A 22794-nucleotide genomic window follows, 5' to 3' on the forward strand; every position below is an offset into this window, starting at 1 on the left:
GGATTAATTTATTAGTTAATCTGCATGATGCATCCACATGGCTGGAACAGTTTCTATGTGGTACCAGGCAGGTCTCTGTAAATTTTTGCCTCATCAGAGCCTGTTGCTGAACAGAACAAAATTTTGGCTTTTCTTGGAACACAAGTTGATAGGCTGATTAACTGCGTCAAGTCTTTGCCCTATTTTAAAAAGTAAATTAGTTCAAGGGTTGTGGCCGGGACGTTAGCAGAGCCTAAAGCAGGGGTAGGCAACCTCGGCTCTTTTATGACTCATGGACTTCAACTCCCAGAATTCCTGAGTCAGCCATGCTGAGGGGAAAGGGAGAGGTTTCTATGCTGAGCCATGCTGGCTGAGGAATTCTCGGAGTTGAAGTCTGCAAGTCATGAAGGGGCCATAGTTCCCCCATGCTGGCTGAGGAATTCTGGGAGCTGAAGTCCACGAGTCATGAAGGGGCCATAGTTCCCCCATGCTGGCTCAGGAATTCTGGGAGTTGAAGTCCGCGAGTCATGAAGGGGCCATAGTTCCCCCATGCTGGCTCAGGAATTCTGGGATTTGAAGTCCACGAGTCATGAAGGGGCCATAGTTCCCCCATGCTGGCTGAGGAATTCTGGGAGTTGAAGTCCACGAGTCATGAAGGGGCCATAGTTCCCCCATGCTGGCTGAGGAATTCTGGGAGTTGAAGTCCACGAGTCATGAAGGGAGACATAGTTTCCCCATGCTGGCTCAGGAATTCTGGGATTTGAAGTCCACGAGTCATGAAGGAGCCATAGTTCCCCCATTTTGGCTCAGGAATTCTGGGAGTTGAAGTCCATAAGTCATGAAGGGGGCCATAGTTCCCCCATTTTGGCTCAGGAATTCTGGGAGTTGAAGTCCGCGAGTCATGAAGGAACCATAGTTCCCCCATGCTGGCTCAGGAATTCTGGGAGTTGAAGTCCACAAGTCATGAAGGGGCCAAGGTTGCCTACCCCTGGCCTAAAGTATGAGTGGAACTGTAAGATAGTGGAGAGAAGCTATTTTAATTGCGGGTTTTTTTATACAGGTAGTCGGATTTATGTTGCTCAGCGAGACAGTTCCTAAGCGAGTTTTGCCCTGTTTTATGGCCTTCCTTTTCCCAGTTGTTAAGTGAATCATTGCAGTTGTCATGCTGGCAACACGGTTGTTAACTGAATTTGGCTTTCACCATTGATCTTTGCTTGTTGGAAGGTCGCCAAAGGGAATCCCATGAGCCCCGGGACGCTGCAACCGTCCTAAATCCGAGTCAGTTACCAAGCGTCCGAGTTTTGAAAACGTGGATCAATGGAGGAAAAACGGTCACCAGTCACATTTTTTTCAATGCTGTTGTAACGGCACTGGAGGTCATCTAAAATTTCTGAAAAGACCACTCTGGAAGCATATAGAATGGTCACTAAGCAAGCTGTTGTTAAGTCGAGGACTGCCTGTGCTGTTTTATATTGCTTTTGTAGCATTATTAGCCACATGGCCTTGAAGGTGACATAAAATTTCCAAACAAGCAGTTCTAGAAGCAGGTAAATAAATGGCTTTGTCAATTTGAAACAACGCACGCCATTCCTTTAGAATTTGAAAATTGCTCCTACACCGGTGGTTTTCAAATTACGATCATTTTTTTTTTTTTTTTGAATGACGGGAGTTACGACAGTGGCCTCAAAGGTGACTTACAACCCGGTCCTCACATTTACAACCGCTGCAGGTCTGAGGTGTTGCTTGATAAAAAAAAAAAAAATACAGGCAAACCAGAAGTTGCCTTTCAGCTTTATGTTTTTATTCAGCTGAACAAAGATGGGCTCCTCTAAAAGGGAGAAGCCCCGCATGACAAGAAATCCTCGTATTTATTCTTTCTGATTACAGTAGCGGCCAAAATTGTGAAAACTTTTTGGGAAAAGTATACAGTAGAAATGCCACCTTTGGTTAAGTTTCCACCAGTTTTTCTTTATAGCTGTAGCCTTGTTCACTAAATAATACTATTTTACACCACTTTCCGGGCGACCGGTCAATTGTTTGCACCATGACTTTAATTTTATTACGTTTTGCAAGCTCATTCAATGAAAGAACACAAAAAAACCCAATCCGACTAGATAGCGATCACAACACACACTGACAAATGTCCTCCTCTCAGCTTCAATACAGGACATCGGTAACTGAATCCTACTGTGATCTGATTGGCTCATGGCCAAAACAAGATGACACCTGACTGGCTCTCTAAACGCTCATGCTCATTGGCTACAATCAGATGAAGGAAAGCTACCTGAGATCAACCTAAGCAAGTTGTGCTTCCTTTTTCTGGTTATTTGGCTATAACCTTTCATAGAATACAGATAATTGAACAAACTTTGTTGCATTATATTCCTGATTAAATTATCTTTCCATTGATATATAATTTTATGGTACTACTCCCCCCCAAAAGGGGTGTTATTAGCCATCAGACCTCAAAAATACACTTTTCCCAGAAGGTTTCCACAATTTTGTACATAAGCAACCCACCCAGCAAAGCTGACACACACAAAGATAAAAGATTTTGCCCTTTTAAGGCTGGTACCCTGTAGATAAGAAGGAAGAAAGCAGAAGGAGCTAAAAATGTTCCGTTTGGGGCGTTTCTGTAAAGACATTGTATGTTCCCGGGTGGGTTAGGACATTGGGTGTTTTCCTTGCTGTCCTTTGGTGACCCTGCATCCATGACTCTGCAAGTGCCCAAAGAGAGCAGGGCCATTTGCACACGTTCACAAGTGATGCTTTCCTATGCTGTTTCCTAATTTCGGGTCAACAGTATCCATGCAGCCATGTGATCAAACTTCTGCCACTTGGCAACTGGCATCTAAGGATGGCAATTGCAGTATCGCAGAGCCACGTGATTATGGCTTTATAACCTTCCCAGCTGGCTTCTGACAAAGAAAATCAATGGGGGATTTGTTTAACTAGTGCAGGGGTAGGCAACTTCGGCTCTTTTATGACTCGTGGACTTCAACTCCCAGAATTCCTGAGTCAGCATGGGGGAACTATGGCCCCTTCATGATTTGGGGACTTCAACTCCCAGAATTCCTCAGCCAGCATGGGGAAAACTTTGACCCCTTCATGACTCGTGGACTTCAACTCCCAGAATTCCTGAGCCAGCATGGGGGGAACTATGGCTCCTTCGTGACTTGTGGACTTCAACTCCCAGAATTCCTGAGCCACCATGGAGGAACCATGGCCCTTTTATGACTCATGGACTTCAACTCCCAGAATTCCTGAGGCAGCATGGCTCAGCTTGGAAACCTCTCCCTTTCCCCTCAGCATGGCTGGCTCAGGAATTCTGGGAGTTGAAGTCCACGAGTCATAAAAGAGCCAAGGTTGCCTACCCCTGAACTAGTGAATGATTCGCTTAACGGCCCTGGCCAAAATAGTGATGAAACCCAGCGCGACTCGCTTAATGATTGCATCGCTTAGCAATGGACGTTCTGGACCCAATTACGGTTGGAAGTCAAGGACCATCTGTGTAGCAAGAGAAAATGATGGGGGAGAAAAAGCTGGAGGGAAAAACCAGCTGGCAGACTTTGCTGGAAGCATGAAAAATGGAGGTTAAACAATAAAATGTCTCACTCTACTGCTCTCCCCATGTGTCATCGGATTTTAATGCTTCACTTTAATTTATGTTTTAATGTATAAATACATTTTTACGAGGGTAAGAGAGCCCAGAGTTACCCTCTGGTAAGATGGGCGGCCAATAAATTTTAGAAATAAATATCTATATACCTATATACCTATATACCTAGATAGATAGATAGATAGATAGATAGATAGATAGATAGATAGATAGATAGATAGATAGATAGATAGATAGGCAGGCAGGCAGGCAGGCAGGCAGGCAGGCAGGCAGGCAGGCAGGCAGGCAGGCAGGCAGGTAGATAGTAGGTAGGTAGGTAGGTAGATAAATAGGTAGATAGATGTAGGTAGGTAGGTAGGTAGGTAGATGTAGGTAGGTAGGTAGATAGACAGATGTAGGTAGGTAGATAGATAGATAGATAGATAGATAGATAGATAGATAGATAGATAGATAGATAGATAGATAGATAGATAGATAGGCAGGCAGGCAGGCAGGCAGGCAGGCAGGCAGGCAGGCAGGCAGGCAGGCAGATAGAGACAGACAGACAGATAGTACGTAGGTAGATAGATGGTAGGTAGGTAGGTAGGTAGCTAGGCAGGCAGACAAGACAGACAGACAAAAATGTTGTGAAATTCTAAACAGATTTGGAGGGAGGAAGCTGTCATGTGTCATCAGATTTTAATGCTTCGCTTTAATTTATATTTTAATGTAGAAATACAGTTTTATGAGGGTAAGAGAGCCCAGGGTTACCCTGTAGTAAGATGGGCGGCCAATAAATTTTAGAAATAAATAAATACCTATATACATAGACAGACAGACACACAGGCAGGTAGGCAGACAAGACAAGGCAGACAAAAATGTCATGAAATTCTAAACAGATTTTTTTTTGGGGGGGGGGGGAAGCTGTTGGATAAAAAAAATTCCTTAGAACAGCTCACATTATTTTTCAGGGCTGAAATGTCACACTCTCCAAGCTGTATTTCGCGTGCGGGCACACAGGTTGGCCCTTCAAACTCAAAGATCCCACTAAAGTCGAAGAGAAACCGTTGGATCGGACCACGTCATAGACGGGGAAAAAGCCCACGTACCTGTGACGCATAAGTATGCCATTATATATCGCTTCTCAAGGCCATCTTTGTAACTCTGAATTGCACCATAGATGGGAGGGAGAATGAAAATCAAGTTGCTAACGGTGTTCCCTGCGGAGAAAAACAAAACACAAAACACAAGGCATGAACAAAACTTGAAGATGATTTATAGCCTATTCATTAAAAAAAAAGGACATTTCTGAGAGGAGAATACGAGGCTCTTCTAAGGCCCCGTGGGCTCTCTTTTCCTACAATTAGGCGATGAATTGTACGTTATAATACATAAATGAATGACAGGGCGGGGAGAGCAGAGAAGCTTGGAATGACCGCAGCGGGCGCAGCAGTAGACAATATATATTTCACTTATCTTTGACAACAAAATCGTTTCCTTTACAATAAGGGAAACAAATTGTTGTTCTTCCGCATTCCGCATGAAAAGAAACCGGAGCAGTCATTTTAAAAAGCAATTTTATGAACCTTGGCCAACAGTTGGGACAATTGCATCATTTTCAGCGGCGTTTCCACCCATTTTTAAACATTTTTTTTTTGGGGGGGGGGGATATATTTTTTTAAAAAATTGCTGCCGATTCCCAAAGGTCTCTGGACAGTTAATACAGATAGTCCTCGAATCACGACCGAAATTGAGCCCCCCAATTTCCACGGCTAAGCAAAGCGGTTGTTAAATGAGTTTTTCCCCATTCTGCCTTTTTTTTTTTTTTTAAAAAAATCACAGTAACTTAAGCGAATCGCTACATCCATTAACCGAACCGTACGGTCGTTAAGCGAATCGAGCTTCCCCCGCTGACTTTGTTCTCGGAAGCCGGATGGGAAGGTTGCAAAAGGGGATCACGTGAACCCCTGAACACTGCAACCGTCATAGATACATGTCAGTTGCCAAGTGCCCAAATGTGATCACGTGACCTGGGTGGGGGTGCTACATCAATCGTTAAGTGTGAAAAATACTCATTAAATCACTTTTTCAGTGTTGCTGTAACTTCGAACGTCACTAAAAGAATGTAAATCGAGGACCCAGATATGATGACTTTGTAAATGGCTTAGAGAGGCTGTAAAGCATTATGAAGTGATATATAAGTCTAAGTGCTATTTCTTTCTTTCTCTCTTCTCTTTCTTTCCTTCCCTTCCTTTCTTTCTTTTCTTTTTTCCTTCTCTTTCCTTTCTTTTTTCCTTCTTTCCTTTTCTTTCTTTCTCTTTCTTTCCTTCTCTATTTTTCTTTCTTTTTTTCCTTTCTTCCTTTTCTCTTTTTCTTTTTCTTTTCTTTCTCTTTTTCCTTTCTTTCTTTTTCTTTCCCTTTTTCCTTCTCTTTCCTTTCTCTTTCTTTCTTCTGTTTTCCGTCTCTTTCCTTTTTTCTTTCTTTCTTTCTCTCTCTTTCTTTCCTTCTCTATTTTTCTTTCTTTCTTTTTCCTTCCTTCCTTCTTCTTTCTTTCCTTTTCTTTCCTTCCTTTCTTTCTTTCTCTTTTTCTTTCCTTTCTTTTTCTTTTTTCCTTCTCTTTCCTTTCTTCTTTCTTTCTTTTCTTTTTTCTTCTCTTTCTTTCTTTCTTTCTTTCTTTCTTTTGTTCTTCCTTCCTTCCTTCCTTTTCTTTCTTTCCTCCTTTCTTTCCTGTGGCACAGTGTTTAGAATGTAGGGTTGCAGGCTAACTCACTGCCCACAGCCAAGAGTTTGATCCTGACCAGCTCAAGATGGACTCGGCCTTCCATCCTTCTGAGGTCGGTAAAATGAGGAGCCGGATGTTTGGGGGCAAATATGCTGACTCTGTAAACCGCTTAGAGAGGGCTGTAAAGCAGTGTAAAGTGGCATATAAGTCTGAACTGCTATTGCTATTTACCTGTGAGGTATCTTTGCCACCTTGCATCGACCAAACTATATAAAAGCTGGGATAAAAATCTAATAAAAATAACAACAATATCCAGTCGTGGGAATCAGAGATTATGCATGTACAATTTTAGACCTCGGTGCTTCCTCCCCCGCCAAGTTCTGATGACAAACACTTTTCAAAAAGCCACACTAAGCAACGCAGCGTAATCACGATGTTATGCTTGTAGGCGGTGATTAAGAAAGATACCCTCAATCTATCTGGGAAAGTATAATGAACTCCAAAGCCAAGTAGCCACTGAGATGACATTCAAAGAGCTCTAGGCGGATAAAACACTGGGAGGAAAACGCCGCAGGAATAATATTTACGGGATTGAGCAAGGAACTCCATTGTCTTCCAAGCTCGCATCGATGCAAAATTCATTCTTTCCCAATTGGGCAACTAGGGAGAATATTTGTAGCTCTGGACTGAACGATTAGAGGCGGTCCTTGACTCAGCGTCAGGTCGTTTCATGACCGTTCCAACTTACAACGGCACTGAAAAAAGGGACGCGAGTGTTTCTCACACTTACGACCGTTGGAGATCCCCGGGATCACGGGACCCAAATTCAGATGCTTCGCAACTGATTCATATTTATGACCGCCGCCATGTCCTGGAGTCACGTGATCCCCTTTTGCGACCTTCTGCTTGTCAGGGGATCACGTGACCCCAGGACACGGCGGCGGTGATAAATACAAATCAACTGCCAAGCATCTGACGAGCAAAGTCAACGGGGAAGCCAGCTTCACTTAACATCTGCGTTTCTAGAACCGGGGAGACACCATGGTTAGAATGCAGCATGGCAAACTAATTCACTGCCCATTGACAGGAGTTCGATCCTGACCGGGTCAAGGTTGACTCGGCCTTCCATCCTTCCCAGGTCGCTAACAGGAGGACCCAGATTGTTGGGAGTCAATAGGCCAGTGATGGCAAACCTTTTAGAGACCGAGTGCCCAAACTGCAATCCAAAACCCACTTATGCATCGTCGAGTGCCGGCTGGGTGTGGCCCATTGGGTGGGTGTGGCCCATTGGGTGGGTGTGGCTACAGTGGTAACAGCATACTGGGTGGGACTAAAAAGTTCAATCAATCAATTCCAACTTTGCGAGATCTTTTTTTTCCCGTGAGAAGTTGAAATTAACTGACTGAACCTTTTTTTTTTTTTGCACATGGCAGCGGAGGCCTAAAGATTTTATAAAACCCAGCTGAAGGCCTAGGACTGGGGCGACGGTATGCGTGCCCACAGAGAGGGCTCTGAATGCCACCTCTGGCACCCGTGCCATAGGTTCGCCACCACTGCAATAAGCTGACTCTGTAAACCGCTCAGAGAGGGGCTGTAAAGCACCGTGAAGCGGTATATAAGTGTAAGTGCTATTGCTATTGCTACTAAGAATCAGAATAGAGATGGAAAGGACCTTGGAGGTCTTCTAGTCCAGGGCTTTTCAACCAATGGTACGGGTACTACCTGTAGTACATTGGCACCTGGCAGGTGGTACGCGACCATCCTAGAAAAGGGGTAGCAGGGGAGGGGAATGAGCTGAACCGGTGGCAGCACAACCGCACAAGCCTGAGCGAGAGACGGCTGGAGCTGCAGGGCTGTCAGGGCTCAGCAGAAGCGCCAGGATCAGCGCTTCTTCAGGACTGTCAGGGCTCAGCAGATGCACCAGGATCAGCGCCAGGCTCCAGCTGGAGCTCGGCGCTGATCCTGGTGCTTCTGCTGAGCCCAGAAGAAGCGCCGATCAGCTGGAATGTTGCAGCATCTCCAGGATCTTGTGATTTACATTCAGATGCTTGGCCACTGATTCGTATTTATGACGGTCTCAGTGTCCCAGGGTCATGTGAAGTGACCAAAACCTGCTGCAACCACTCAGCAGACAGGGGGGGCAATAAAAACCAAACACCCCCCCACCCCTGCTGCCAATCCTCAAAAGAAATGCTCACAACAATGAAAACCTCAGACAGGAGAAAGAGCGCGGCCGGGCGGGCAGGCAGGTGTCTTGCTTGGCTGTGGCTTGGGGGGGGGGGCACTTTTTTCAATGCCATTGTAACTTCGAACAGTCATTAAGCAAACTGTTGTAAGTCAAGGACTACCTGTACTTTATCACTTTTTTCCTTTTTTTTTTTTTTTTGGTCCTCAAGTTTTTGACACCTTGTTGGCGACTGGTGGTACTCGGATACTGCCATATCCTAAAAATGGTACAATGGGTGAAAAGGTTGAAAAGCCCTGTTCTAGTCCAACCCCCTGTTCAGGCAGGAGACCCTATACCATTTCAGACAAATGGCTGTCCAGTCTCTTCTTAAAAACTTCCAGTGTTGGAGTATTCACCACTTCTGGAGGCAGGTTGTTCCACTGGTTAATTGTCCTTGCTGTCGGGATGTTTCTCCTTAATTCCAGGTTGCTTCTCTCCTTGATGAGTTTCCATCCCTTGTTTCTTGTCCTTCCTTCTGGGAAACTAACTTAACAACTGTAGTGATTCAGTGAACAAGATGTAAACCGGGGCAAATTTTAACAACTTAGAAACAGAAATGTAGGCCTCAATTGTGATTGTTAAGTTTCGTTACCCAAATAGGCACGCTCATTTCTAGCTTGTCAAAACAGGAAAGCGGTCATGGGGCGATAAGAGTAAAGCTAAAGCACTTGTCACTTGGACTGGGAACGCAACCCTGCAGGAAAACAACCAAGCTCAGAGAACGCAACAACAACGACTCGACAAAGGCACAACTGCAAGCAAACAAGGACACAGATCATCAGCTACTTCTATCACGATGAGCTGTCCACTCCATCAAAAGATAGGGATTGAACACTTAAGTTTTAGGAGGATAATAGATTTTTTTTTTTTTTTTGCTTAACAGAACTGGTTACTCATCGTTTGAAGCAGTTTAAATTTAAATTTAGAAACTTTTTTTTTAAGACTTATAAGGCTGCCCAGCTCAAACAATATGGCTTTGGGCAGCGTACAGCCAAAAACAAAATAAAACAATAAACCAATCACCAAACCCCATATAACATGAAACATATAAAAGGTATACAGGAGGATCTGGACAGACCTGAACACTGGGCACTATTTAACAAAATAAAATTCAATGGTGAAAAAAGTAAAGGTTCTAAATTTAGGCAAGAAAAACCAAATGTACAGGTATAGTAGGGGGTACCTTGCTCAATAGCAGTAACTGTGAGAGGGATCTTGGAGTCCTAATGGACAATCACTTAAATATGAGCCAGCCGTGTGCCGCAGCTGCCAAAAAAGCCAACACAGTGCTAGGCTGCATTAACAGAGGGATAGAATCAAGATCATGTTAAGTGTTAATACCACTTTACAATGCCTTGGTAAGGCCACACTTGGAATACTACATCCAGTTTTGGTCACCACAATGTAAAAAAGATGTTGAGACTCTAGAAAGAGTACAGAGAAGAGTAACAAATATGATTAGGGGACTGGAGGCTAAAACATACAAGGAACGGCTGCTAGAATTGGGTCTGTCTAGGTTTAATGAAGAGAAGGACGAGGGGTGACATGATAGCAGTGTTCCAGTATCTCAGGGGCTGCCCCAAAGAAGAGGGAGTCAAGCTATTTTCCAAGGTGCCTGAAGGCAGGACAAGAAGCAACGGATGGAAACTAATCAAGGAGAGAAGCAACCTGGAACTAAGGAGAAACTTCCTGACAGTGAGAACAATTAACCAGTGGAACAACCTGCCGCCAGAAGCGGTAAATGCTCCAACACTGGAAGTTTTTAAGAAGAGACTGGACAGCCATTTGTCTGAAAGGGTATAGGGTTTCCTGCCTGAGCAGGGGGTTGGACTAGATGACCTCCAAGGTCCCTTCCAACTATTATTATTATTATTATGGATCACCGCACAGTCAGCCAGATGTTCAGACTGGATTTGGCATTTTGTCTACCTATCGAGTCCTTACCCAGGACCTGGGATAGGCAGATGTGGATGTTTGATGGTATTACAGATATCGTCGCAGGATGGAAGCAGTTCCTAATAAGGCCGCCTTTTGCAATTGACTAATAGCGAATTTGTCAATGCCAATTGTGTTCAAGTGGTGCTCCAGTTGTTTTGGGATTGCACCCAAGGAGCCTATGACTATTGGTACTACCCTTGCTTGCTTTTGCCACAGTCTTTCTATTTCTATTTGTAGGTCTTTGTATTTTGTTATCTTCTCCAGTTCTTTCTCTTCTATTCTGCTATCTCCAGGCACTGCCACGTCCACTATCCAGACTTTTTTGTCTTTCTTATCGACAATTGTTAAGTCTGGGGTGTTATGTAGCAGCTGCTTGTCTGTTTGAATTCTGAAGTCCCAGAGCAGTTTAATTTTATCATTTTCTATGACTTTCTCTATTTTATGATCCAGTCATAGAAAATGATAAAATTAATAAAATTGTTATTACTATTATTATTATTAATAATAATAATACAAAACATGAAAAGGTGACCCAGCAACAGAACAAAACAAAAATCACATTAATGTATAAATAATATCATCGCTGGGTGTTCTGGATAGAATTGCTCACGAATTCACAACCTACGGCTTGAGCAAAATATAGTAATAATCAGTCCGGCTGTAAAATACTGCTCTCGTTTCAAAAGACACTGGCTTTCAACTTTATGTGGCAAGGTTAAATCCAGTTTTTGAGTCTCATCCGCCGTACAAAACCCTAAATATTCTAAAACTGAGAAAGCAGAAAGGTTAGCTTCTCGGATGTGAACTTACCCAGCATTCATTTCGTGAAATTAATTCTAGAATTCTCTTTCTAGGCAGGTTACACTTCAGATTCTAGCAAACACTTCAAGTAATCGTCGAATGATGATCAGAATTGAGCGTGCAATTTCCATTGCTAGGCAGGACGGCTGTTAAGTGAATGTTGCCCCTTTTTACGACCTTTCTTACCACAGTTGTTAAGTGAATCTGCCGCCCCCTCCCCGTTGGCTTTGTCAGAAGGTTGCAAAAGGGACACTGCAACTGTCGTAAGTACATGCCAGTTGCCAAGTGTCCGAATTTTGATCGTGTGGCTGTGGAGATGCTGCAATGGTTATCGGTGTGAAAAACGGTCGTAAGTCACTTTTTTCGGTGCCTTTGTCATTAAATGAGTGGTTGTTAAGTCGAGAATTATGTAGTTCTGGCAGCAGGCATCCTCTGTCTTTCAATCCCAAAACAAGCACTTTAAAAGCAAAACCTCAGTTAAGACGCTTAAGGGTTCTCTTTCTCTCCCTCTTTCGCTGCGACACTTTGACATAAAATGTGTACACCACAACCGCTTTAATTTTAGCTCTACAGTCGTTTATTTGAACGGGTGTGCGTTGTTTGTTTTGCCTGACAATGAAGACTGCAGAAGTCCCCATTATCTCAATGGGGACTTGACTCAAATATCTCAAAGATTTAAAATGGACACTTAACATAAAAAAATGTCATCAAAAAAAAAAAAAGCACAACAAGGCAATTTTTTCCCACGCTAAGACAGAAAGCGTGGACTGCCTAAGGAGCTGCTGATTCAGTTCTACAGAGGAATTACTGAGTCTGTCATTTGCATTTCTATAATTGTCCATTTTGGCACAGCAAACCAGACAGTCACAGACTTCAGCGGATAGTTAGAACTGCAAAAAAACAAAACAAAACAAAACAACCCTATTACAACCAGCCTGCCTTCCATTGAGGACTTATATTAAAAATACTGGAAGTTTTTAAGAAGAGACTTGGCTGCCATTTGTCTGAAATGGTATAGCCATCGGTCATTAAGCAAGGACTACCTGTATTCACACACAACACGCCCAAAGCACCAAATCTAGGGATTTGGGATGAAAGGGAGAAAGGATTAAAGAGGTCAGGGAGAAATAAATGGAGGATGCACTGATACAGACAACCTGTCTTTGATTTTTGTGCCCTCATACGCCTGATGTTGGGTTAACTCCCAAGTGATATTTATGCCATAAGAACGTCTGAAAACAGGGTGTTACCCTCCTTCACACGCAAATGCAAACTAATTTGAGTAACAAAATGCTGCCATAAAGAAGCTATTTTCCAAAGCGCCTGAAGGCAGGACAAGAAGCAATGGGTGGAAACTAATCAAGGAGAGAAGCAACCTAGAACTAAGGAGAAACTTCCTGACAGTCAGAACAATTAATCAGTGAACAACCTGCTTCCAGAAGCAGTAAATGCTCCAACACTGGAAGTTTTTAAGAAGAGACTGGACAGCCATTTGTCTGAAATGGTGTAGGGTTTCCTGCCTGAGCAGGGGGTTGGACTAGATGACCTCCAAGGTCCCTTCCAACTTTACTATTATTATTATGGATCATCGCACGGTCAGCCAGATGTTCAGACTGGATTTGGCATTTTGTCTCCTATCGAGTCCTTACCCAGGACGTGGGATAGGCAGATGTGGATGTTTGATGGTATTACAAGTATCGTTGCAGGATGGAAGCAGTTCCTAGTAAGGCCGCCTTTTGCATTATTATTATTATTATTTTGCTGCTTTGATGGATCCCAAGATATTGGTAAGGGAAGCCTCCTAACCAGAACAATGAGAGACAAGAACGATAAGAGGGGAGGGGAGGACTTAATTCCAGAGCTACTATCAGCCCATTCAAATATGCTGGCAGTGATTTTCTCATAATTGGCCTCTGAAGTATGCTCAAGTGTTTGCCGATCTCCATGGAGAAATGAAGACTGACTCTCGTTTCCCACAACCAGCAACTGACAGTCTGGATTTCCTTCCTGGTTTTAAAAGCCTTCCCTAGCCGCCTTCGAAGCAATAAAGGCAATCTCTCTCTCTCTCTTTTTTTTTTTTTACAAATTTTATTTATAATACAGTTAAAAACAAACATTGGATTTAACGTGACATTCCAGTATATACATTCTTATCAGATTATTCCACTTTTTACAATCAGTTCTTCATCTCTACATATACATCTAAGTTTTATGTACAATGCTTGTTCTAAAATAACATATCTTTCTATCTTAACGTTCGTCTTCAATCCCGACCGTCCTCTTCGAATTCCTCCAGCGGTAAAATTTATCCCAGGTTTCATAATAAACTGATCCACATTTGTCTTTTAATATCCTTGTGAGCCTGTCCATTTCCACACATGCTAATATTTTATGTATTAACTCTTCCTCTGTGGGAATTTCCGTGCTCTTCCATTTTGGCGCTAAAGCAAGCCTAGCTGCAGTCAGGATGTGTAGCAGCAGGTAGATTGTTCCCTTGTCGTATTTTTCTGTCGTTATTCCCAACAAGAAGAGTTCATTTACGACCTTTTTCTTGCTACTGTTGCTAAGCGAGCCGGTGAAGTTGTTAGTTTAGTAACGTGGTCATTAAGCGAATCTGGTTTCCCCCCCCCCCTTGACGTTGCTTGTCAGAAGGTTTTAACTCTAATGTCCAGTGATAATATATCCCTCAACTAGTTTCGTGTCCTGTTCCAATACTCACGAATCTTTGGGCATTCCCACCACATATGGTAGTATGAACCTATCGCTGTTTTACATTTCCAGCATAGGGGTGAGATGTTTGAACCCATTTTGGCTAGCCTTACGGGTGGGAAATGAGCAATGAAGGCAATTTCACGGGACGGGGCAGGAAAAAAAATTTTTTTTGCTATGGTGTGCCTTCGAAGCTCACCATGGCAAAACGTCTCTTTTTCTGCCCCCCGTCCAGTGAGATTGCCTTCATCTCATCTTCAGACCGTGAATAAGCTAGGTTCTAGACCTTAACTGTGCTGGGTTCAAAGGAGTCGTCCCACCTTCATTTTGGCACTAGCCAAAAGAGCTTCAAGATGGATAAAGACTGAAGTAGAGGTAGCCCTTGACCTACGATCACAACTCAGCCCCGAATCTCTGTCGTCAAGGACAGTTTGGGCCTGTTGTACCACTTTCCTGGCCGCGCTTGTTAAGTGAATCACTGCAGTTGATAAGTTAGGAACCTGGTTGGGAAGAGAATCTGGCTCCCCCCGTTGACTTTGCTTGTCCGAAGGTCGCAAAAGGGGATCGCGTGACACTCCCCCCCCCCGGGGACACGGCAACTGTCATAGGTTAAGGTAAGGCCACACTTGGAATCCTGCATCCAGTTTTGGTCACTGCGATGTAAAAAAGAGGTTGAGACTCTAGAAAGAGTACAGAGAAGAGCAACGAAGATGATCAGGGGACTGGAGGCTGAAACATAGAAGGAACGGTTGCTGGAATTGGGTTCGTCCAGTTTAATGAAGAGAAGGACGAGGGGGGCACATGATAGCAGCCTTCCAATATCTCAGGGGCTGCCCCAAAGAAGAGGGAGTCAAGCTATTCTCCAAAGCGCCTGAAGGCAGGACAAGGAGTAACGGAGGGAAACTCATCAAGGAGAGAAGCAGCCTAGAACTAAGGAGAAACTTCCTGACAGTGAGAACAATTAACCAGTGGAACCACCTGCCTCCAGATGCAGTGAATGCTCCAACACTGGAAGTTTTTAAGAAGAGACTGGACAGCCCTTTTTCTGAAATGGTATAGGGTTTCCTGCCTGAGCAGGGGGTTAGACCAGATGACCTCCAAGGTCCCTTCCAACTTTATTATTATTATTATTGTTGTTGTTACTATTGAACCAGCTGCCAAACATCTGAATTTTGATCCCTGGATCACTACAAATGTTGTAACTGTGACAAATATTACACTATGACAGGGTAACAGTGCTTAATTCCCCATAGTGTAATATTATTCCCCAATAAATGTTTTCCGAGGTTCTCAATCATCCAGCTCTTGGTTATTTCAAAGGTGCTTTTTCAAAAAGGCAACTGCTTTGGTGTATGGGTGTGTGTGTGTGTGTGTGTGTGTGTACGTACGTATGTAGCATGTGTATATGTGTGTTATGTATGTGTATGGGTAGATATATACTTTCTTTTGACAGCAGGCAACAGAATGTTGTTTTGAATGGGAGGCAGTGTGCTCCCAGTAAAAAATGACAATAAAGGTTATCTTATCTATCTTGCTAATGCACTTAAGATTTAGCAGTCAAATGTAAAATGTACAGGAGTGGCCAAAATTGTGGGAAACCTTTTGGGGAAAGTGTACAGTAGAAATGCCACCCTTTGGTTAAGTTTCCACCCATTTTCCTTCTAATTTCTTTATAACTGTAGCCTCGTTCACTTAATAATACTATTTTACATCGCTTTCTGGGCGACCAGTCAGCTCTTTGCACCATGGCTTTAATTTTATTACATTTTACAAGCTCATTTAATGAAAGAACACAAAAAACCCAACCAACTTGATAGCGATCACATAACACACTGACAAATGTCCTCCTCTCGGCTTCAATACATGACATCAATCACTGGATCCTACTGTGATCTGATTGGCTCATTGTCAAAACAAGATGACACCCTATTGGCTCTCTAAACAGTCATGCTCATTGGCTACCATCAGAGGAAGGCTACCTGAGATCAAACTAAGCAAGTTGTGCTGCCTTTTTCTGGCTATTTGGCTATAACTTTTCATAGACTGCAGTACAGATAATTTTGTTGCATTACATTCTTGATTAAAGTATCTTTCCATTGATATATAATTTTATGGTACTACTCCCCAAAAAAGTGGTGCTATTAACCATCAAACCTCAAAAATACACTTTCCCCAAAAGGCTTCCACAACTGTACAGTGCTCATTCTAGCTGACCTTAATTTTGTTCGTTAAAAATGACAGAATGAAAACTGAAAGTGGGATTACCAAATAGCGAAACTGCAATCATTTCTCAGAACGCTCTGTCTATATTTGGTATAGTTCACATGTAAAAAAAAAAAAAGGTTGAATCGCAAGAGAAGCAAAACTGCAAACCAAACCGTATCTCTGGAAAAATAAAGGCAAAAATATCTTGGCTTACTCCAAGCGGGCTCCTAATTCCACCTCTCAAATACTGCTGGCACATTTCAATGAGCCCCAGGCAGAATATATATATTGCTGCACCTGTTTTTCCATTTCTGTGGATTCAGACAGTCGTAACGCTGGAAGTGACTTGGGATCAAAACTGAGCCCAAAATTTCTGTTGCAAAGTGAGACAGTGGTCAAGGGGGGGGGTTGCCCCGTTTTACGACCTTTCTTGCCACTGTTGTTAAGCGAATCGTTGCAGTTCTCGGTAACACGATTGTTAAGTGAATCTGGCTTGCCCCATTGACTTTTGCCTGTCGGAAGGTCGTAAAAGGGGATCACATGATACCAGGACGTCGTAAATACGTGCCAGTGGCCAAGGGTCTGAATTTTGATTACGTGACCATGAGAATGCTGCAATGGTCATTAAGTTTGAAAAACTATTAAGTCATTTTTTTTCAGTGCTCTTGTAACTTTGAACAGTCACTAAACAAATGGTTGTTAGTTGAGGACTATCTGCAGAGCTAAAGTCAGAGCTACCCCCAGAAATCGTGGGCGCTCCATCACGGGAGATTTTTAAGAAAAGACTGGACATTCACCTGTCTGGGACGGTATAGGTTCTCCTGCTTGAGCAGGGGGCTGGACTAGAAGACCTCCAAGGTCCCTTCCAGCTCTATTCTATTCTATTCTATTCTATTCTATTCTATTCTATTCTTCTGTCCTACTCCTTATTCTGTCCTATTCCTTATTCTATCCTATTTTGTCCTATTCTGTCCTGTCCTGTCCTGTCCTATTCTATTCTATTCTAAAAAGATGCAAAGTCCACCTGTCCTATTCTATTCTATTCTATTCCATATTTTCTATTCTATTCTATTCTATTCCATTCCATTCTATATTTTCTATTCTATTCTATTCCCACCCCCATCTATTCTATTCTATTCTATTCTATTCTATTCTATTCTATTCTATTCTATTCTATTCTACTCTACTCTTCTGTCCTACTCCTTATTCTGTCCTATTCCTTATTCTATTTTGTCCTATTCTGTCCTGTCCTGTCCTATTCTATTCTAATCTATTCTAATTCTAAAAAGATGCAAAGTCCACCTGTCCTATTCTATTCTATTCTATTCTATTCTATTCTAATTCTAATTCTAATTCTAATTCTAAAAAGATGCAAAGTCCACTTAGGATCTTTTGGATTACCTATGCATGAACTGGGCTATCTCTTTCGTATAAAGATATGAGCACATGAAAACACCAAGTCTTATTTCCCGAGATGCAAATATCCTTATGGTTTGTGAACCTGCCAAAGCTATGTGAGAACTTCCCTTTCCAAAGGTTACTGGTGGCTGTGGGATAGAAGATACACAGGACATGTCATTAAGGCCTGTGATGTAATTCTCAGGCAGATGGGTGTAGAGCAAAAAAAGAGTAAAAAAAGAAAAGAAACATTGAGGCGTCAACGTTGCTCACATCCTTCTGCTTATTCAACACAAGGGTATAAAAGGCCATGCCCAAATGTTCAACTGCCAAAATGACTACTCATTAAAAGTCCAACCTAGTCTAGCTGAACCACAAGTATTAATGCCACAGTATTTGTTTCTCTATATATTGCCTTTATCTCCTGCTTTTATTACTTTACAAGTAACCATAGGAAATGAACAGAGGTAATACTGCTTCCTCCATGGAGAAATACCCCAGAACAACTATCTTGTAAAGTACGTTGGGCTGAGAAAGAGTGACTAGCCCCAAATCACCCAGCAGGCTTTCATACCTAAGGCGGGACTAGAACTCTCCATCTCCAGACAATTGGCCCAAAGTCACCCAGCCAGCGGGACTAGAACTCACTGTCTCCTGGTGATTGGCCCAAAGTCACCCAGCTGCTTTCATGCCTGAGGTGGGACTAGAACAGGGGTCTTCAAACTTGGTCCTTTTATGACTTGTGGACTTCAACTCCCAGAGTTCCTCAGCCAGCCATGCTGAGGGGAAAGGGGGAGTTTCCAAGCTGAGCCATGCTGGCTCAGGGATTCTGGGAGTTGAAGTCCCCGAGTCATGAAGGGCCCATAGTTCCCCCATGCTGCCTCAGGAATTCTGGGAGTTGATGTCCCCAAGTCATAAAAGGGTCAAGTTTGAAGAATTTAATTTCAGATTAGGAATTAATAAATGAAATCTGCGGATATACATCCCTTCAAAATAATACATTATCAAGCAAGGAATGATGATCACAGAGAAAGGAAGCAAGGAGAGAATGTTTATGTTACATATATTAAAATGGTTTTATGAACAGTCATATCAAGCCTTTGTGAGTTATTTTAGTAATTTTGTCAATGAAGGTCCTCTAATTATGCATTGCCTCATTCAATATGCCTCACACACGAATGTCACAAATTCCAATATTTGAGGGGCTGCCACAAAGAAGAGGGGGTCACGTTATTCACCAAAGCACCAGAAGGCAGGACAAGAAACAGTGGTTGGAAGCTGACCAAAGAGAGAAGCAACCTGGAACTAAGGGAAAACTTTCTTACAGTGAGGACAATTAATCAGTGGAACAGCTTGCCTCCAGAAATTGTGGGTGGTCCACCATTGGAGGTTTTTAAAGAAGAGGCTGGACAGTCACTTGTCTGAAATGGTATCGGTTCCCTTGCTCGAGGAGGGGGCTGGACTGGAAGACCTCCAAGGTCCCTTCCAGCTCCTGTTCTATTTCTACTCTACTCTACTCTACTCTACTCTACTCTGTTCTACTCTGTTCTACTCTACTCTACTCTACTCTACTCTACTCTACTCTACTCTACTCTACTCTACTCTACTCTACTCTACTCTACTCTATTCTATTCTATTCTATTCTATTCTATTCTGTTCTATTCCATTTAAATTATGGTGCATTCAAAGGACTGTAGTAAATAAAATTCAACAAATCTAGAGAACAGCAAGTCCCCCTGTCCTATCCTCGGGATGAAAAGTGTCAAGTGATTAGATTAATACTTAATTTGTATCAAATATATCCTTTTGATGTTTAGTTCTAAGCTTATCTTTTTAAGCTTTGCCTTATAAATAGATACTTGTTTCCTGGTCTCTGATAACTAGTTTTCTGCCTCCAACAAAAAAGCAGGAAGATTATTAACTACAAGAAAACAGACTTTGGATTAAATCTTGGTCAGAAGCACAAACTTTTCTGAAAAAGGCAGAAGATCTGGGCAACAGGTCTGGGCAACAGGCCTGATCAGGCCTGAGGTGATGGGAAAGGGCCTTCTCTTCTTGAGATATGGGGTGGATACACATGCTAAGCCTAGTGGCCTTGTCACTTTACAAATGGGGTAGGCAACCTTGGCTCTTTTATGACTCGTGGACTTCAACTCCCACAATTTCTGAGCCAGCATGGGGGAACTATGGCCGCTTCATGACTCGTGGACTTCAACTCCCAGAATTCCTGAGCCAACAAAGGGGAACTATGGTCCCTTCATGACTCGCAGACTTCAACTCCCAGAATTCCTAAGTCAGCATGGGGGAACTATGGCCGCTTCATGACTCGTGGACTTCAACTCCCAGAATTCCTGAGCCAGCACAGGGGAACTATGGTCCCTTCATGACTCGCAGACTTCAACTCCCAGAATTCCTCAGTCAGCATGGGGGAACTATGGCTGCTTCATGACTCGTGGACTTCAACTCCCAGAATTCCTGAGCCAACACGGGGGAACTATGGTCCCTTCATGACTCGCAGACTTCAACTCCCAGAATTCCTCAGTCAGCATGGGGGAACTATGGCTGCTTCACGACTCGTGGACTTCAACTCCCAGAATTCCTGAGCCAGCACGGGGGAACTATGACCCCTTCATGACTTGCGGACTTCAACTCCCAGAATTCCTCAGCCAGCACGGAGGAACTATGGCCGCTTCATGACTCGGGGACTTCAACTCACAGAATTCCTGAGCCAGCCATGCTGAGGGGAAAGGGAGAGGTTTCCAAGCTGAGCCATGCTGGCTCAGGAATTCTGGGAGCTGAAGTCCATGACTCATAAAAGAGCCAAGGTTGCCTACCCCTGCTTTAAGTCAATTACAGCTTAGTTTTGAAGCAGTAAAATTGCACCTATCCAACGGTACATGCCTCACTCTGCCCATGATCTGTTTCACAGAGGTGTTCGCTAACTTCTCAGGTGATCATAGAATCCACAGGGCTAGAAGGGACTTCAAGGGTCCAACTTCCTGTTCAAGACAGGAGCCTTGTACCATCCCAGTCAAATGGCTGTCCTGTCTGTTTTTGAAAACCTCCAGTTTCCCATAACAAATTAAGAAAAAATAAAATAAAATTAAATGAACCATCTTGTGAGTTCTCATTCTGAAATGCAGAGACTTTACACAATTTCACTATCTCGAAAGAGTTGGGCCTTTTTCCATTTCTGGATTTAGGGGAAAGAGTTTACAGGTGATGCCAATGTTAATAGCTGTGGCGCAGTGGTTAGTATGCAGTATTGCAGGCTAATTCACTGCTCACTGCCAGCAGTTCGATCCTGACCAGCTCAAGGTTGACTCAGCCTTTCACCCTTCTGAGGTTGGTAAAATGAGGACCCAGATTGTTGGGGGCAAATCTGCTGACTCTATAAACTGCTTAGAGAGAGGGCTGTAAAGCACTATGAAATGGTATATAAGTGCAAGTGCTATTGTTATCTTCCTTCCTTCCTTCCTTCCTTCCTTCCTTCCTTCCTTCCTTCCTTCCTTCCTTCCTTCCTTCCTTTTATATCCCTGACCTCCAAACCTGGGATTTTTAGAACAATGATGAGTCCGTGATTTCTGGAACAAGTTGGGGAAAAAATAAACACTAAGTTCTAATAGTTAGCTACACTAAACTCGTGGGACAATCTAGCAAAGGGGACCACGTTCATTTCCAGACAAATCATAATCCTACTGATTTACAGAATACAGAACAGGAAGGGACCTTGGAGGTCATCTAGTCCAACCCCCTGCTCAGGCAGGAAACCCTTTACCATTTCGGATAAATGACCGTCCCGTCTCTTCTTAAACACCTCTAGTCTTGGAGCACCCACAGCTCCTGGAGCAGTGGTTCTCAACCTGTGGGTCGGGACCCCATTTGGGGTCGAACGACCATTTCATGGGGGTGGCCAAACAACGCAGTCCGCCATTTTTGCCCCAAAGAAGAGGGAGTCAAGCTATTTTCCAAAGCACCTGAAGGCAGGACAAGGAGCAATGGGTGAAACTAAACAAAGAGAGAAGCAATCTAGAACTAAGGAGAAACTTCCTGACAGTTAGAACAATTAACCTGCCTCCAGAAGCGGTGAATGCGCCAACACTAGAAGTTTTTAAGAAGAAACTGGACAGCCATTTGTCCAAAATGGTATAGGGTTTCCTGCCTGAGCAGGGGGTTGGACTAGATGACCTCCAAGGTCCCTTCCAACTTTATTATTATCATCATCATCATCACCATCATTATTATTATCTGTACTGTATCCTATGAAAAGGTATAACCGAATAACCAGACAAAGGAAGTACAACTTGCTTAGGTTGATCTCAGGTAGCTTTCCTTCACCCGATTGTAGCCAATGAGCATGAGTGTTTAAGAGAGCCAATCAGATGTCATCTTGTTTTGGCAATGAGCCAATCAGATCACAGGAAGATCCAGTTATTGATGTCCTGTATTGAAGCTGAGAGGAGGACATTTGTCAGTGTGTTATGTGATCGCTATTAAGTTGGTTGGGTTTTTCTGTGTTCTTTCATTTAGTGAGCTTGTAAAAACGTCATAAAATTAAAGTCATGGTGCAAAGAGCTGACTGGCTGCCCAGAAAGCGATGTAAAATAGTATTATTAAGTGAACGAGGCTACAGTTATAAAGAAATTAGAAGGAAAATGGGTGGAAACTTAACCAAAGGTGGTATTTCTACTGTACACTTTTCCCAAAAGGTTTCCACAGTTTTGGCCACTCCTCCACACATACTTGGCTGACAGCTGCCGCATTTTTGAAAAAAGCCTGCACAGGTTGCAACAGCCCACTCCAGCTTTAATTGAGCTTAAAAATAGTCACAACAACAAGCAATAAGTGTTGGAATGATGTGCATGAGACACTACATACCAAACGTTCTCTGACCTGTGCTATCAATTAGATCTCCCTCTTTCCATATATTTGCTGTGTATCTAAGCAGTGGTTCTCAACCTTTTTAATGCCGTGACCCCCCAACCGGTCGTAAGTCGAGGACTACTCAACTGGTGCAGCACCATTTGCAGAATGGGACTTTTGGCGGGCTCAGCAGGGCAGAGACAGCCTGGACAATTCCTATTGGCTTTTGAAAGCCAATAGAATTAGACTCTATTCAAGAGAGTCTATTCTATTGGCTTTCAAAAGCCAACAGAATAAAAGGGAGTAACACAGCTAAGGAAAAGGGGGGGGAAAATGGCGGACTGCGTTGTTTGG

At 43.1% G+C, this 22794-nt stretch overlaps 1 protein-coding gene across 2 annotated transcripts in view; it reads right to left on the reverse strand.

Moving 5' to 3' along the window:
* Positions 1 to 22794, reverse strand: part of ACER3 (alkaline ceramidase 3) — a 63071-nt gene that overhangs the window by 32342 nt on the left and 7935 nt on the right. For both annotated transcript variants that reach the window (XM_039369809.1, XM_039369810.1), the window contains exon 2: positions 4687 to 4797. In XM_039369809.1, coding sequence (XP_039225743.1) covers positions 4687 to 4797 — 111 coding nt within the window. The remainder of the gene's footprint in view (positions 1 to 4686; positions 4798 to 22794) is intronic.

The sequence above is a fragment of the Crotalus tigris genome, unplaced genomic scaffold, assembly GCF_016545835.1.
Source record: "Crotalus tigris isolate CLP2741 ecotype Arizona unplaced genomic scaffold, ASM1654583v1 scf7180000021252.422678, whole genome shotgun sequence".
NCBI classification, from domain to species: Eukaryota; Metazoa; Chordata; class Lepidosauria; order Squamata; family Viperidae; genus Crotalus; species Crotalus tigris.